Consider the following 18,527-nt stretch of genomic DNA (forward strand, 5'->3'; position numbering starts at 1 on the left):
ATGAGTTTGAAAGAATCTAAGTGGCAAGTAAAAGAGGAAAGAAAGCAGGTTTTCTTTTGAGAAAATAATTTATTTTGGAACACAATAACCATATTTCCTCACATAACTAGATCACACACACCACTGGTTTTCTTCAACAAAAACACCCAGTGTTCAATATCAGAGTACATCATGTTGTGTGACTATGTGTGCCCCTTCGAGTCGTCACCGCACCCCTTACAGTCTTTCAGCATCAAAATATTTGTATATTATTTGTGTAAAATTAAAGCTGTATAATGATTACTGCGGGTTAACATAGTGTGGGCTCTCATCCACTTGTTTGGGCAGATAAGATTTTCAAATGAAAAAAACATTTTTAGAAGAACACAACACTGAGCAATGTTCATCCCAATCCAAGGTGTTTGGGATTCACTGACATTTAAATAATTGGAGAGGTTTATATTTAAATTCTTTCGTTTTCCAAGCAATTAAACATGAGCCCACAATCTTGAAAAAACAAGATGCTTGAAGCACTGGGGTTAGGATAAATACAGCGGAGCACATTATCATATCAACACAGTAAAACAACATTTCAGATCCAACACTCCATGAGAAAATTATCTTAATGTATATGACATGTTTTGGTCTAATATTCGTCAACATTGTTTCATCAAAATGACAAGAGAATCCCTCCTAGTTGGTTATTGCCTTTATTTTCCATTCCTGTTCCCTTAAATATCTGAATATACACTATCTTTATATATTTCTTCATCTTTTTCATTGTTAAAGTGAATAAGTTTTGGTTTTTGTCAATCAGAGGTGGTGATATGACACAGTATGCACGTACTGTACTCGGCACTCACACTCTGATGCATTTGCACAAGCAAATAACAAAGAAATGTCATATTAACAATACAAAATACAAAAAAATACCCAAAATAATCAACTAGAAAAAAATACATCCAAATAATACATCCAAACCTGCATTTTTGTGCAAAGTTGGGTGGAGGCAAAACTCTTAAAAAGAACACAAATGGCTCTTACTGCAGAAACTGGGTTTGTGCTGGTGTCATCAATATTCATCAGATTTTTCTGCGAGCCAGAATAAATCCAAACCACACCTGGTTTTATTGAAATGAGAGCTGTGGACAGAGTGAACCATGAACCATATGATATCTCTGTAGGTGAAAAAGAGGATGTTTGCCATCAATGACTGGCAGTTGTAGTTACGTCTCCCTGACAGCAGATGGCAACAGTGATTTGTGGTTTGAACAATACAGGATGAAAAGTCTTTAGAGGCAAAGAAAGACATATCCACACGGTCCAAGTAGGCATGCACCGACCCAAACACTTTAGCAAATGGATCAGGTATCAGCCATGACGCCACATTAACTACAGTTTCACTGTCAATTTCATTATATGTTTCAGTTTAATGTCATGACAGGCTGCTGACTTTTACAGTACATAGAAATGATTGTAATGAGTTCCACACAGTGAGGTGTACAGGTTTTAAACGTGGGGAAAAAGAGGGCATTGGTATCGGATCGGGACTTCGGCAGATACCCTGAGTTAAGAAGGATAAAGTTGGATCGGTGAATCCCTATATTTAACATTAGCCAAGCCAGTATCGGTGGGATTAATACCTGGGTTTCACAGTATTTGCATAGAATAATCTCCCCCAAAGGAGGTTACATTTAAGCTAAATACATCTCAAAAAACCAACAGATCTCCATAAACTGTGGTCATAAAAAACAACCATTTAAATAGAGATCAGAGTCACTATAACAGTACTTTGACACACAAAAAAAACATAACCCAGACTATTTCCAAGGACAAGAATGAGTTGCTCAAGTTTTGTGAGCGTGCGTCTGAGTGTAAACAAAAACTGTATTTACTATAAACTATATCATTGAGCATTTCATAGTTCTAACATTTGGCACACTTCTATTATTGACAGTGTGTGCCATTATACGAACTGTCCTGATATGCAAAACTTCCCTCAACTTAATATAAATGCTACTACTTTCAAATACTATCAAACCCAGGTCTTACAACACACAAACCTTGACCAGCCTTACAAGAAGTGCTGTTAATCACTGCGTATCCCTTCATCACTTCAAACCATCCATCTGTCTCATCACAGTGTTCAGTAGACTACAGATTACTTGGCTGGAATGGAAAAAGCTTCCTAAGCCCTTACAAAAAGGTTCGCAAACAATTTCTCAATTAGATTCAGGTTTTGAAAAGTCCACAGGTCCCATTATTTCAGTATGATTTCATCAAGACACATCTGAGATGGATTTCAGCAGTTTTTTTTTTTTTTTTTTAAGTCCACCCTGCTGCGTTGCAACTTTAACGCTCAGCCCAGTGAAGAAAAAAAAGAAAAGCTTCTCACTGCGGTCTATGAAACAAAAAATATTCCCTTGCATCAAAATCAGTCTCTTCATTCTTGCATGCAGTGTCCTCCATCTAATTATACAATAGAACAATCAACAGTATTTTACAAACAATCCACTAAAATAAACATTTGGTTTAGAGTTGGTATCCTCTGCCCTCCCACTCATCACACCTCACAGCTCAGATAATTAAGAGAAAATCTGCTTCGCACTGCTGAGCCTTCCCTTTAAAAACAGCACCACAATAGCCAATGAGTCCGCTGCATTTTCAAAATCATCTGTTAGAAAATGTAATGAGATGTTTGCACCAATGAGGTTGAGCTCAAAGGCTAGCTAGTGGCAGGTCTGTGTCTGTGCAGTAAGAGAGGGATATCAGAGTCTTGGCTGGACCAGCAGCTGATCAAAGGCAGATGAAAGAGTAAGAGGGCTCAAAGACACGGACAAAAGACAACACAGGGAACACTTGAGTCATCTAACTTTTCGTCATCATCCCTGCTCCCTCCAGTTCTTCCTCTCGGTCACAAGGAGAGCTAAACCATCAATAACCTCCAAACCTGCGCGTTGACTAATGAGGAAAATAAAATGATTGTGTCATACACGGTGTAAAGTGCCTTGAATCAAAGTGATAGAATGCAACTGTGGGAATGTGCATGGACCCCCTTTGGGGTTGATCCCTGGTCACGTCTGGTCGGCACTGAACATTTTCATTTCAAGTGCCAAACATACGTGCCGGGGGGATGTTATGAGCTGGAAATAATGTCTAAAATCCCACAATAATACTTAATTTATCTACTGTACATTTTCTACAAACAACAGAGCAACGGTTCACCCAAAGGAACAGACATCGTAAGGGTCGATAGACCATGAACAGAGAAACTGAATCACACCTACCAAACACAAAGATCTCATGCTCTGTCATGGGTCTTTAAACTCTCGGTCGACACAGGCGCACACAGACATACACACTACATCTGTGAGTTACATACATACTACAAAGACGCTGTGTTGGTTAAGACAGCAGACTAGGCTATATGGCCTTGGCGGTGATAAGCAGTGGGCTTCTTACAGGTGCCGCAAATGGGCACCGACTGCAGCACAGTCCTTGTTTACAGTAATAGGAGGCTTCTTGTGTGCTCTTGTTTTTCACTGGACTACTCTAAAGTGGTGCTCTCACTTTCTTTATAATTCCAGCTTGACTTCATCTCTCGTCATATTTGGTTAACGCCTCCGTTAGCCAAGGATCATTGTCGTGTACACGAAGAGAAACAAAATGTTCCTGCTTTGAATTCAAAGTCCTCGCAACGGAAAAGAGCACAAAGGCAGTTAGTTGTTTTTGTTTTCCGTCACATACTGTAAGGTGATGGTGATTACAAAGGGGAACTGTGGTAAAGGCATGAAGACGTGTGAATGGTAAGTGTGGGTCAGGAACGGTGAGTAGCACCAGAGGAGAAGGCAGAGAAGAGAGAGCAGTTTAAGGTTTAGTTCAGGTGTCTCCTCAGTGCTGGGACAGTGGGGTTGGAGAGGGTGAGAGGGGAAAGGAAGAGTGAGACAGATACAGAGGTCAGAGGTTTAAGCTTTTTTCTCTGCGCAGGAGCTCTCACTCGGGTGTGCACTTTGGCACGGCGGTTTCTGTTTCTCCCACTGGCACATCGCATTGGCGTAACCCACAATCACTTTGTCCATCCAGGTGAGCGGCTGGGGGAAGAGCACCGCGCCCTCAAAGAAGCCCAGGTGGCCTCCGTGTAGCGTCAGGGAAAAGATCACATTCGGCTTCTTTGCTAAAGGATGACACATCACACAGTAATTAGGCTTCTGCACAGTGTTTACTCATCAGTATCTCAAAACCAAAACTGGACACGTCCAAATATGGGCTGGCCAGGGATTCTTTTATACCTGTTATAGATAGCAAGGGTGTGTTTGCATGGTCAAACAGATAACAGCATGACTCAACTTCTGGTAGGTATGATTAAGTGCTAACTACTACAGTTGAAAGTTTGAGCCAATCAAACAGGTTGCTGAAGTTGCAGTTTCTCTAATGTCCACCAAAAAATCGGAGACTTGAGGAAATGAAAAAACACATTCCTTCTTGAATTATAAAAATCAGTAAAGTGTTTTCAGTGTTCTCTAAAAATGAGGCTCTGAATGGTTAATTTAGTTCTTCTGATGTGTAATGGAGGCAGGTTTAGCTTGACTGACAGGTCTCTCAGGGCTCTCACACTCTGCCTTTTACTTGCTCGGCTGCCACAATATTGTCAAATGTGTAGACATGCCCGTGCATGACCTTTTGTACAAAACAAGTTCCATAAAATGTTCTGCTGTGAAAGAACTTCACTGCTTTGCACAGTGCACTGACCTGTACCACATCAAACTCTTTTAGAGTGAGCTAGAACATTGACTTATTGCCCAACATCAGTGTTGGACCTCACTAATGCTCTTAATGGCTGAATGGGAGCAAAACCCTGCAGCCAGGTTTCAAAACATTATAAAAACCCTCCCAGAGGAGTGGAGGGTGTTATAACAGCACATTAATGCTTGTGGTTTTGGAATGACATGTTCAATAATCATATATGGGTGTAACGTTAAGGTGTCCACATACTTTTGGCCATGTGGTGTAATCATTTACAGCTGACAAGATGGGTGTGTTACACCTACACACCAGGTTTCAATACTCAAGAGACCCACGGGTGTTGACTGATGCTACATCTGGGTTTTTCTACGGTCTATAAATATGGTAAGCGAATCCATTCATTACTGAAACCTTGGACTCAAAGTACATCATCCCCACACTGCAGACAAACCATTAATCTCTTTCTGATTGCCGTATGAAGCAATGCCACTGAGGACAAGCAGGCCCAGTGGTCTCTTGAAAATGATTTGCCTGGATCTCTTTATTTTCCTGTTCTTATCTGGGTTAGTAGGTGAGCCTGATGTGGTTGAATAGTGATTAAGATCCCTCAGGGCTTTCACCACTGTGCACTTCTCTTGACAGCAGCTGAGCTGCACTGGGACAACTGTGTGTTTGTCCAGTGCCGGGGCCACCGTCTCAATGGGCACTGAGAGACAGGTGGGAACAGAAAGTACCAAAAAAAACAGTCAAAACATTTGGGCATAACGCTTACTGTGACATGATTGTAACAAACTGTGGTTTCAAGGTTTTGTTTCACTGCAGAAAACCTTTTTTTCTGTTGCTACAGTCATACTTTACTTACTTTTTCCAACACTGTAGCACAGTCACATTTAGTACATCAGTGCAATAAAGAAACAATAACCTATGAACACCACAAATCAGAGGTGAGTACAGACCAAATGTAAGACTTCCCCATAACTGACTTAATAGTATGATGTAAACCCTCTTATCAAACGTTTTTAATCTAAGCTAATTACAGCACCAACACAGCGAGTGTACTTCTGTCCAGTCCTTTCCTGGTCGTCGTGTCTGTGACTCACAGTATCACATTTTAGGGCAAAGGGGCAGCTGATCCTCTATTCAGTAAGTGTTACTCTCTAGAGACAAATAGAACCAGAGTCGCATGTACTTCCAGTCAGGACTCACCCACGCACGCACAAACGCACGCACGCACGCACACAGACACCCCCTTACATGTGGGATTTTCTGTTTCCAAAAAAAGTGGTCACTAAGTTTAAATATAGCACAGGCTGAGTTGAAGCAAAGCTTGATAAACACTATGTCATGTGAAGCAGTTAAAGAGTAGATTGCCTCTTCTTGTTTGTAAAATGAGGTTCAAACACTCCAGATCCACTCTATGTTAAAATCTTTAATGTTGGGAACCTGTGAAAACTCACTTTATATGGAGGGACACTCATATATTTGTGCGAGTGAGTGAGTGTTACAGCTGCTGTAACACATGAAAAGACATTACTCATAGCCTTGACCTCCGTGCCACACCCTGTCCAGTTCAGGGTGCAGAGCCAACTCATCAGAAGGCCTTCAAAGATTGCAGACATTTATTTCAAAGAAACAAAACTGCAGACACTAGTCAGACAGGAAAAGACTGTTGTATTAAAATAAAATTTAATTGTTGAGTCAATAGAGGATCAACCGTAAAAATGCCATCAATCCCACATAGCTGCAATGTATTGAGCCACATACAGACTAGTACTTTTGGTTTATAATATTTATTTAGAAATCTGGGAATTTGTCTGCAGTATCAAATATTCAGTAGAACTGAGTATTATTAATTTTTCAGATCTGAAAAATAAGAATAACTTCTAGTAACTGTGTTGCAGCATATTCTGCAGCCTTTTTAAATTGTGTCCCCTTTTTTCCTTCACTTTTTATTAGCGGAAGCACATTGTGAGCTGTCCTTGCCAGTTTACTTTGAACTACACTGACCAGTATTTTCTTGCCACCGGAAACAGAGCTCCCTTTTCTTTTTGTGAAAAAATTAACAGATACATCAGGGTATTATTTATTTTAGCTGGTTCGGAACCTACCGTTTGTCCCTATTACTGAAATGTGAGTAGAATGATATGAAATATCAGAAACTCAGTGTTCAAATGATCAATTAAATGGTCAATAAAAGATAAGAAGAATCTCAAAACTGATGGTGAAAATGGTAAAAATGGCTTGCAAATGTGACAAATCTTTTTAGGGTTTGTTACTGCTGTCATGACACATGCTGCTAGTTACCTGCTAGTGTGCGAGGGATGGTGAGCAGTGAATCATGAACCAGAGGATCATCTGCAGAGTTCACTAGCAGCAGTGGCACCTTTACCTGGAAATAAAAAATAATACATCAAACAAACAGAGCAAAAAGAGAAACATAATATGAGATCATGTGAGATATATGCAAAAGTAGATCTTACATTGTGAATATAATGTACACAACTCTCCTTCTCATAGTACTCTTTGAGAGAGCTGTGGCCGTGGAATTTTCTGTTGAAACCCAAAAAAAAGGAAGCGTCATTAAATTTTCCCACTTAACAAATACATCGCAGTTATTTCATATTCTCGCCACTGACGAATGGATCAGGTGAAATACAGATAAGGAGATTCAAAAACACAGATCTGTAATCTACCATATCAAAACAAAACAGAGGACTGTGACTGTCATACCTCATGATGTTGTCATCGATCTGCATGAGGGATGTCGCTGTGTACAGCCGACTAAGATCTGCGTCTATCTTTTTAACTGAGCTCCCCGCAAACAGACTGTGCCTGTAACATGTAAAGATACATACATACACAAACATTATTCATAAAAACATGTTGAAATCAGTTAAATTACTCAACCACTAGTGCAATGCAGTAAGGGACTAAAAGGAAATTGAAAATGAAATAGGGGCAGTGAACCTTGTGTTCAACTTTATAAAAAAAGCAAGACCAATATCTCCAAATATTGTATCAGTATTGGTACAACTCAGTTCACCGTTAATAACCAAACGCATGTGTCTCGCCTTTTTCTGTGAGCAGTTCCCAGCAAAAATACACAATGAAAAGGATCTGTTCACAGTACACTGTCTTTTTAATGTCTATATCTGTAGAATATGTCGCAGACATTAAAAAAATATTATTTTTTTTAATTTATAGGCCTACTAAACTTAAACCAGATTACTACTACTTAGCCTAACCCGCACAGATCTTGGATGTAACTGATCTGCCTCTACAGTCCAATATTATATCAAAATGTCTGTGATCAAGATGCACTGAAAACCTCTTTGCTGTATCTACAGGATGATACATGGTCTTTATGTTGAAGTTTAGGAAACTGATGTGAAGTACTGTCTAAAATAAACATGTGGACAGGACTTAACACTAACTATAGGAGAAACTATTTGGACTGCATGTGCAGGCCCAACAGTGATACCTGTGTGAGAGGATGATTTTCTTCATGTTGTCAGCCATGAGAAAGTTATAGAAGCGTCTGAACTGGTCCCACTGTAGGAATGTTTCCTGGGCCCTGAGAGAAAAAGACAAACGCACAGGAAGTTAGCTCTGTGCAGCCTGTCTGCATTCCAAACAACACACTAAATGTCCTGTTTAATCCACTGGACAAAGAGTCACGCTGGTGGAGAGAGTAGAGCAACGGTGTCAGGCATTAGTATGCAGCTCACTGGCAGAGACAGACTAAACCAACACAACATCTAAAAAGATATTTAACAAAGTACTTAACATTAGCTACAAATTATTAATTTCCCTTTTGGCATTTCAATACCATTTGAGGTCAAGTGTGACTTATTGTTCACAGTTTATTTATGGAGAAGAGTGATAGCTACAGCTTTCAGGGATCCTGACAGAAGGGCCTGATTAAGTTTGGACACTGATTTGAAAAGAGAATCCATTAAAGGGAGAAACCTCCCCTGCAAATTCAACTTCACAAAAGACCAGTCTCTACAACACACCCTTCCCTAGTGCCTACATCCAAACTTTAACAGACCCAGCCTGTCATGTCTGCCAAGAGACGCTGGCTACATTTATAACACAGAAGGTGTGGCTCAGTCCAACATGAACACAGGGTGGAGAGTCTGCTCCAACACCCACATGAACTAGTGGTTGAAAAACACCATCGTAATACATTGTTTGTCCTCCATGTTTCACAAATGTGACTGTGTACGCAAAATGCCCATTCTGGACATGTTGTCAAACAGCCAGTTTAGTTCATTGCACACAAACCATCAACACAACAAAGTTTGAGCAAACTGTGGAAAAAGTGACAGCATGAACTGGTGCTGAGCAGTAAACAAAACCCTGCGGCTGATGAACCTCCAGGACACATTTTTTACAATGAGTCCGTCGTGTCAGTTGTGTTAAAAAAAAAAAAAAAAAAAAGAGGTCTTCAAAATGACAACTTAAGCAAAAAAGTGCTATTTATCAATTAAAGATCAATAGTAAACAGAATAACCTAACTATAAACAGCTGACAAGAGATGCCTGGTAGATTATATTATGCAAGCACTAATCATTTTGAGTCATTGTGCTGAGCTTCATTAATAATCAGAAATGTGTGCACATCAAGTGCCGGTGTTATAAAGGGGCTTTGATGATACAATGCATTTTAATTAAGAGATGAGATGACAACAACCCACCTGAGAGCACTGTACCCCTGACAGACGCTGACACAACACAGCACTCGCTCCTGGTTCATTGTGTTCTCGCCCAGGAACTTACATACTATGTTTCCACCCAGACTGAAGCCCACCACGATCAGCTGGGTCTGAGGATACGTCCTCTTAATGTAGCCGACCATAGATGCAAACTCCCATGTGCACCCTGTAAGGGAAACAGTACAGTTACCAATCAATACATAACACCTCTGTAGGACGGAGCGTTTTTCTCTGCTCAGCAGTTCCAGCTGAAGGTGCCTTTAGCTCATGGTATTAAATGTGAGTCTCTATCAGACCTTTATAAGCTCAGGTCTGAAACCTCTTATTATCTGTAACTCTTGGAGCTTTAGTAGCTCATACAGCCTTTTCGCTTTTACCTTGAAATTATGTTGCATCGAGATTTGTCTAAATGAAGGGAAATGATGATATTAGAGTGTCTGTACTAAACCAGATTACATCAAAATGAGGTCAAGGTGCCATCAAAGGACATCATTTATTTAAACACCGCTCTGAATTAATGTTTCAGCTGTGCTCACTGCTATGAAAATTGCTTCTGGCCAGAGCTTCTTAAGCCTCGATCACTAGACAATTGGATAAGAGCAGCAGACAGAGCCAAAAATTATAATGCAGTATTACAGATCATCAGACCAAATCACATCATTTTATTATTCAAAAAAATGGGTTATCATTCCTAGATACTCCTAATATGAAAAAGTAATTCTGAGGTGATAGTAGAGTGAAACTAAAGTCAGCTCTTTGCTCTCACCGTAGGTAAACATGCGTGGAGAAGTTAGCTCGATGTTGGGAAGAGCTCCCAGGTGGTTCAGCACGGCACAGCGATAACCGTCCTTCTGGGCGTAATCCACAAAGGTTCGGATGTAATGCTTTTCACTATGGTTACCAATACCAGGGCATATCACCATGGTGATGTCATCTGGTGAAACAGACAGATGGACGGGAGAGACATTAACCAGTGAGCAATATGTAAGCACAGACAATGAGGAGAGTATGTCACTCTCCTAAAGAGCACATCAGTTTATTATAAAAGGAGCAAGGCAAAGCACTGCAGCCGATCCAAAATAAAGGATTAGGATGTTTGTCTGTCAATTACAGCTTTACAAAGAAACCAAAATGGAAATAGTAACGCTACTTTTTTGGGAATCAAATGTCATGTGAGTCTTAAGCCTTCAAAGAGGATCACAAGATCAAAGTTGAGGAGGTAGGTTCAGGGTTCAGCTGAGGCATTCAAAGAAAGGAATCCATCTTTAAAACTGCCCTCACACAAGTGCATTACCAACATGTTATTCCTCATTTAAATATCAATGACGTGAATGTAACTTGCATTATCATAGCCAAACTATGTTCTATAGATCTCGAGTTAAGTTTATTCATATAGCCCAAATCCCAGAGGCTTTTATAATCTGTACAGCATACGGCACCCTGTCTGCCTGACCTTCGAACTGAATAAGGAAAAACTATCAGGAACAACAAAATGAAAGAAACCTCGGGAAGATCATCAGATCTCTACCAGCACGGACACCCAATAGATGTTGCATGACATAACAGACTAGACAAAAGTGGCAGTAGCAGAATTACAATATAAAAGAAGGAGAATAAAAAATATACAACCATGAGCTACAAAATACGTGGGATTTCTACGGTTGGCATGGCAGTAAAAATATCAGCAGCTAAAAACTAAAAAAACTAAAACTAAATGTTGGTAAAGAAAAAGTAGATCTAGATCAAACACATCACCTCCTGTTCGATGGTCCCCCATTGGCTCAAAGAGGTCAAAGGTCGCAGTGGCCCCGTCCTGCATGGGTAAGTACTTCCTGACTCCACTGGGGTGGGGTGAGCTCACCCGACCAAGTTTACCATACAGTGCCGTCTGGAGGTGACCGCTCTTACCCCACAGTAAAGGAGGAATGTACCTGGAAAACACAAAATTAGACACTGCTATTAAATTTGATCTAGAAACATGAGCTTATTCTACTAATGCACTCGATAGGAGCACAAGGCCCAGAAATAACACGAACGCAATGTTAACCTGAGCAGATACATTTGCATTAGTGGTTCAGGCACACAGTTTGCATACAAAGACTCATTTTCTGTTGCAGCTTTTGAAAAGCTTGCTCCATGCTACCACCTGACATCAGTGTTTAACGTCAGTCTGTTGCTATGTTTTGATAAGTTATGCTGAGCATGTGTACTTGAATTCCAGTGACACCTCTGTAGGAGTTAGCTGTAGGAGTCAAGTCTTTAGATTACGTAATGGTCCTTTGAAATACTGTGCCTTGTGTTGTGTATTATCATGAATCACCATCTTATTTCCACACTGAGACCAAAAAAATAAAATAACAACCTGACAGGAAAACCCTTTTAGGTTCTGTTTTTTCAGCTGCCTATCGAATCATACAAAGGAAACCCACACCAGGCAATATTATAGTCGTGGCTAATAATAAGAGCTATAGGGATAAAAGCCAAAAGAACTGTTTGTCTGTTTCTCATGTAATGTCGCAGTTATAAAAAAGGTGACAAATGAATGTTTAGTTCATGTGATCCTGTCATTTTTGACCTTTTGAAGATATTCAGGGGGAATTTTAGATCAGAGGTTAAGTTTAAGACAAACCAAATTCCACAAACATTTGATTGCCTCTTTCTCACTTTCCTTCTATTATACAATATCCTATCTGGATTTTTTCTTCTTCTTAGACTTGCTGACAATGAAGTGTGAAATCATCTTGGGAGGTAATGAGATAAACAGGATCAGCTTAACTGTAAACTCAAGCGCAGACACAACGTGGACTGGACACTATACAGTACACAGACCAAAACCCAGAGACAACACGTAGCTGCAGGAAGCAAAGGGTTTAATTACATCAAGAGGTACACAAGCCCGTCCACCTTGTGTTGCCTCATCTCTTACTGTGGCTCCAACAATTACTGTACATAGAAAATACAGTCTTACATAAGAGAACTGTCAATCAAAAGGCAGACTACTTCCATTCGGTGATAATGTAATCACCTCCAGCATGCGCTGTTAAAGCTTAACCACACGTTTCTAGAAGGTACTCTGCAGGCTTAATCTACCACTACAGGAAGAGGATAACCTCATTGTTGTTATGTGGAGGATAAGCACACTGCTGGGTTAGCTGAGTTCATCAATGGGAAGCAACAGACAAACAGCTCTCTGTTGGTATTGCCCAATTTCCCTTCGGGGATTAATAAAGTTGATCTATCTATCTATTTTCTCTAAATTGATACAGTTTGAAAAATCCCTATAAACAGGCTCAATTGAGACTTTTTGGACAATTCAAATTACCGTAAAATACACATAATAACTGAGGAAGTTGCTCGAACATAAGAGTTTTGTGTAGCCCAACTGATAATAATTGGAAATGGGCTTTTTTACATTGTGTGTGACTGGTTGACATTTGTTGGAATCTGAATTACAGAGTCTGCCTTTTAGAGCCGTAAACGTCACCTTGCGATAGAGTGTGTGTGTGTGTGTTTGCTGTTGTCTTTCATGGCTATTAGGTAACAGAAACAGGAAACAGATGCGTCAGTGTGGTTTGATGAAGCAAAGATCTAAAGTCCAGATCAAAGTCCAGAAGTAAAGGCTCGGGCTTTTGATACTAGCAAGCTGGGAAAACACCAAACCATTACCACTGGTAAGAATTAATAAAGACTTAATGACTTTATGTCTTTATTGTCCTCATTTATGTTTCCCCTTTTCTTTCTACTTTTAATTGTACTTTACTGCAGCTCTGTTTGTATTTAAACTCTGTTCAACTATGTTTCTGACAATGTTTTGTCTGGTACTGGTCTGTTTACCATTGGCTGCTGCCTTGGTATTTACTTGAAATATCATTGCTGCTTTAACATCAAGGACCAAAATTAAAACAAGTTGTAGACTCCTTAACAATGAGCTAAATGCTTATCTGTGACTTTAATTTCTTTTTGTCAGATTAAACTAATAAAAAAGGTAAAAAATAAAAACCTCTAGATAAAAGGAAAATTAAGCTAAAACCGAGATGCACCTGAAGAAAGAGTTATTTGTTCTGTATTGTTCTCTAAGTTAGCCAAAACCCAGTGTGCATGTTCCCAAACACAGCCAAACCAAACTGCTGTTGACTCTGTTAACCTCACAACATCCCTCCTATGCTTTCCACTGTGTAATTGATCTCCGTTATGCAACGCCGCAGAATGTCATTATGATTTACAAACGTGACTTTTCAACAACACAGTGACACGACCCAGATGATGCAGACACCAACATGGGCAGTAAGGACAGGTTCCAGGACCTTGGTTATCTAAGTTCAACCACTCTCTGAGGCATACATTTCTGTGAGCAAGATACGGCAGGTCAGGAGGGAATGATAACAAGCCAGACACAAATGTAAACATCAGAGTGGCCTTAAGATTCACTGACACTGCAGCTGAAAGGCAAATGGCTCAGTAACAATCGGTTACATAAGCTGAAGCTTGTGATGAAGGCTTGAAGAGAGCCCCCCTACAGAGCTGAAAGTTACTCTGGAGTATTACAACACCAGGACACCAGACCACATCACATGGACAGTGATGCTCATTAATAAAAAAATAAATTAAGTTTACTTTGTTTACGTGCAGGCAGCTGTTTTCCCCACAACCTACAGGACATTAGAGCCCAGCTGCTAACCTGATTTAGCCTTAACAGGGAAGACCTGCCACTGCCCTGTACCAACAATCACTGGTTTGCATCAGTTATTATAAACTCAGATGGAAGATTCAAATTATAGTAGACATCAGAGTTGCCCTGAGGGGAAGATGTGCAACACCATATATGCAAATGTATTTGCCCTGCAGTGAATGAGTCAATATTTGTAATGCAAGAGTGACAAACCCAGTCTACCTTTGGGGTAACCCCCCCGAAAAAACAGGCTGGTGTTTAATTCATACTAGAGCTGGCATTAAAGCCAGACATCTCCGGTACAGACATGAGGCAGACTCAGGAACACTGATAACAGATGGGACCACTGCCAGACAAACTGCTACCCTCACTACAGCCCCAGATGGCCGACGAGCACTGCTATTTCCATGGTAATGAAAGTCTTGAATGACAGACTCATAGCTGAGAACGCTACTCACTCTTTGGTCAGTTGTGGACAGGACTTGAGAAGGAAGCGGTTCAGGGCTGTGTCCTGGTAGGTGAGGTCCGGAGGTGCAGTGGGGCTCTTGAGGTTCAAGCAGCGGACGATGATGTAGAGCACCGTGGCCACCGCTGCCAGCTTCATGCCGTCAAACATTGCTGGCAGCTCTGGAGAGATGGTGCTCACGTCTGACTCGTGGGTATTCATGATTATTCTGAAAAACAAAACAGATTTAACACATTTAAGTTCAGTGCTTTCCCTTGTGTGTACACACATGAACCCAAAAACAAATGTGTACTCCCTTTCATTATTTAAATATTTGTCCATAAATAGCACAGACTTGTACAAAACCAAACAATTCTTGAGTTCTTGGTTAACTGTGATTGAGTCAGAAATGGTATAAAGCACAAAAATGGCCAAAGACAAACATCAGATGATATCTGACTGACCTAAATACTTCTCTTGGTGCCCAAGGCGCTGTAGCAACAGATCTGTGGGAATACAGAGTGAGAGCAATTCAGTCAGATAAAGCACAGTCAGTGATTTAATACACTCACCTTAATTACACTAAAGCTTACAAAGAGACAACGCCTTGCTTCATAGATAGATGTTCTGATATTTCTTTAAATAAAACATTACATCCAGCAAACATACTGTGACTTAACAGCATCACTTTTAATACAGTGTACAAACACAACTATATCTTAACATATTCACTTAACAGTTACATAATGTTCATTAAACAAAGTCATCTGAGCTGTGAAACGACAGGAAAAAAAAAAAAACAGGAACTGTAAAGAGAACAATATCTCAGTATGTCTGTTATCAGGGAAAAAAAGGGAAGTTGTCATACAGAATTTCACAGAAATAGACGGTGTTTTCCATTATTAGGACCCAGCAGGCACATAAAAATACCATAAAAAGAAAACGATGCAAAATGCAAACCAGGAACAAACTTTTTAAAGCTTTTACTTACATTTTATGTTGTTAGCCTCCAAAAACGACTTGTTCCAGAAGTCTGAAAATGTGACGTCACAGTGATGTGGTCAACCTAAACACAAACACGGAAAATAACATTGGCCTCTTGTTAAATTACTTGACCAGAATTATATTACATTTGTCCTTAAACTGGGTTGAAAGTCTCATCTAAATGCCTCGACTCCACACCAGCGTCCTTATGATGACTGCCTTCTTTTCTATAAGCTGTACCAGTAAGCATGATGTCACCAGAGTGATTTAAATTAGAGGTTTTGATATTGGATTAATTAATTAACAGTAATTTATCAAGTAAAAAACACTATTCCAAAGCTTCACTTTTATGAAGTGCACTTGCGTTGCTCTGTCCAGGTTGTTCTAGTTTTAATAACTTGGTTTATTTTCAGCTGGTTGTCAGAGGTAAATGGAAATAAATCACCAACACATGCAAACCACCTGAATGTATTATCACTTATCACCAATATCTCTGACTTAAACCAGCTTAACAGAGAGTATATTACTCTGTCTATATCTTCTTGTTCCTATAAAGCAATAACATGTACCCTGTTTTATTCTACCAATCCCCTTAACAATACTAATAATAATATATATATATATATCTATCAGTAAAGCCTTTACTGACACCGAAAAATGTTTGTTTGTTCTTTAGGCCTCAGTCTTTTAGAAGCACTACATCTATACAAACACCACCTGTGAACAACAACTCAAACACAATTATACTCAGCTGCATAAAAAGCTTCATTAATTAAAACAACCAGCCCAAACATCCACACAGCTAAAAACAAAAGAGACCCCGCCTCACCCAATGCAAACAACCACTGAGTAACGGTATACCTCACAGCTATGTCCGGCCAATGCCAGAGAGAAAGTATGTTTATTATAAGACTCTCCGTTAATAAGGCAATTTGGCTTGAGAGCAGCCGCTAACATTAGCTCTTCCTTCTTTGTCACGACTCATAACAAGCCAGAGTTTACAGCCACACACACACACATATATGTTATATATAGATAGAGAGGTTAGTTAACAGTTGTCTACCTGACCTGGCGATAAAAGAGGGTATAATGTTACACATTTCTGGGATGTTTAACCGGTTATAACATCTGTGTTGTGTTTGTTTAAGAGCAGGCCAACGATCCCTGCCGCATCTTCGTTCCGCTGCTGGTCCAGAAAATGAAAACCATGTCGCCTTTTTAATTTTTTTTTTTTGGATGACCACCCTGAATATTTATAGTGCGCAGTAAATTCACACTGAGACAACATACGGAGGAAAAATAGCACCAAAAAAAAATGTAAAATAAAAAAATATTTCTCTCTTAGCTCTAGTCTCACATAGCCTATCTTAACGGGCGTTTAACGGTCAGTATTTTCTGCCGTTAATTATCGATCTGATGAGGCAGCGTCACCAACAGACACAGCACGAGCATCTTTAGCGTAACTTACCTCGGCTGGATGAGGGAGAGGAAGAGGAGAGGAGGAAGAGGAGGAGGAGGAGGGGGGTAAATAAACTCCTTGCTGCTTTAAAAAAAAAAGGCGACAGGCCTTGTTTATTTTCGTAGCGTTACGTTCATTGTTGTTGTTGTTGTTTAGAGCTCCTCTACACGAGCGCTGTCTGTTGGGTATGACGCCCGCTGATTCACTCCGACGCTAGCCACACTAGCTTGAAGCAGCAACGGCAGCTCCGATTTCCACTTCCTAGAACAATCTGGAATTTGCATACCGGCGTCCTCATTGGTTAAAATAGCCGATGACGCGGCAGCCGAGCTGCAGGCCACGCCTCTAGTCTGTGAAGCGTTGCAAAGTGTCTTTTTTTTTTTACTTTATTTCTTTTGTTATTATGTTTATTTTTGTCGTAGTGTATCATTTTATTACAATTTATGTATTTACCTGTTTTATAAGGTTTTTTTTTTAGAGAAAAAATGTTACAATAAATGAATGCAAGCACGCACTTTTGATTAAAACATGTTGCAACCAATAACTTAATTCATAATTAGTATTTTTGCAGAATTTCCTTTTGTGGATTGGTTAGTATTTGAGTGTGTTAAACATACACCCAACGAGATCCTTCCTGAACGTGACAGGAACGTGAGCTGAAGCCTGTTACATAACATCTCAATTATATATACTGGAATATACCAGCAGATAATGTCACACTTTAACTGGCTACCAGATACTTTTATTGTGATTATTATGATTTCCTTTTTACAAAACACAATTTACGTTGAATTTTCATATAGCCTATGCATGGGAGGTGTACAACAAACCTAAGAAGATACAGCCCCAGTTGCAATTACAGTATTATATCCACCTGATGGCGACAGAGTTTAACTGATTCTTTTATGAAACTCTCAACAACCAGTAATGTAAAATAACATATAACAGTAAAATAAAGTTTAATTACGCCGAGGTCCCTGTGAAAACAGAGCAATATAGACGCGATGGTTTTTAATATGTTTTCTTAAGAGAGTATGGGGTACCCATACAATACTTCTGCAAATGCCCATTGACCAAAGGAAATAGTGGCCACAGAACTGGAGCTGGTTGGTCTGCCTGCTGTGTTCTTAAATACTTGGCAAAGAGGGTCAGATGCAGAGTTTTCCCACGGGGATTAATCCAAAGTACAAAATTGTTAAATCACTCCAATTTTCACGCTTCTCCTCCAAATTTGCTGTTGGGAGTGGGACATCATGTTCCTCCAGACCTCAGCAATACAGCCTGTAAGTGAAACATTACTTTTTATTTTATTAAATGCGTTTAAATGTCCATCCTCACCTGGAACTGCTGCGCACAACAGCCCGTCAATAATAATCCAGGGGGATATATTAAAAACCCCGCAAACACTGTCAATCTGGGAGGGGAGTGGTGCCTTCAAACGCTCATCATAAAACAGGTTATTTAATAACACAGATACCTTAAACTAATTAGACTGCATCTACTTTATTTTGGATCATCAGGTGTTTATTTA

General features: G+C 39.8%; 1 protein-coding gene across 2 annotated transcripts; it reads right to left on the bottom strand.

Moving 5' to 3' along the window:
• Window positions 1–49: 49 nt before the first annotated feature.
• On the bottom strand, window positions 50–18,357 carry LOC127351587 (monoacylglycerol lipase ABHD2). Of its 2 annotated transcripts, none has more exons than XM_051379264.1 (12): window positions 18,335–18,357; window positions 15,545–15,619; window positions 15,018–15,059; window positions 14,567–14,782; window positions 11,195–11,370; window positions 10,206–10,373; window positions 9,422–9,605; window positions 8,204–8,296; window positions 7,453–7,554; window positions 7,203–7,272; window positions 7,027–7,111; window positions 50–4,153 (listed from the first exon to the last, which is right to left on the bottom strand). In XM_051379264.1, exons 4-12 carry the CDS (start codon window positions 14,773–14,775, stop codon window positions 3,945–3,947), a joined length of 1,296 nt encoding a protein of 431 aa, XP_051235224.1. In that variant the 5' UTR covers window positions 14,776–14,782; window positions 15,018–15,059; window positions 15,545–15,619; window positions 18,335–18,357; the 3' UTR covers window positions 50–3,944. The 2 variants fall into 2 exon arrangements, with proteins under 2 accessions (XP_051235224.1, XP_051235222.1); XM_051379262.1 differs by lacking the exon at window positions 18,335–18,357 and adding an exon at window positions 17,006–17,251.
• Between the last annotated feature and the right edge of the window lie 170 nt (window positions 18,358–18,527).

This window comes from Dicentrarchus labrax, unplaced genomic scaffold, assembly GCF_905237075.1.
Source record: "Dicentrarchus labrax unplaced genomic scaffold, dlabrax2021, whole genome shotgun sequence".
NCBI lineage: Eukaryota > Metazoa > Chordata > Actinopteri > Moronidae > Dicentrarchus > Dicentrarchus labrax.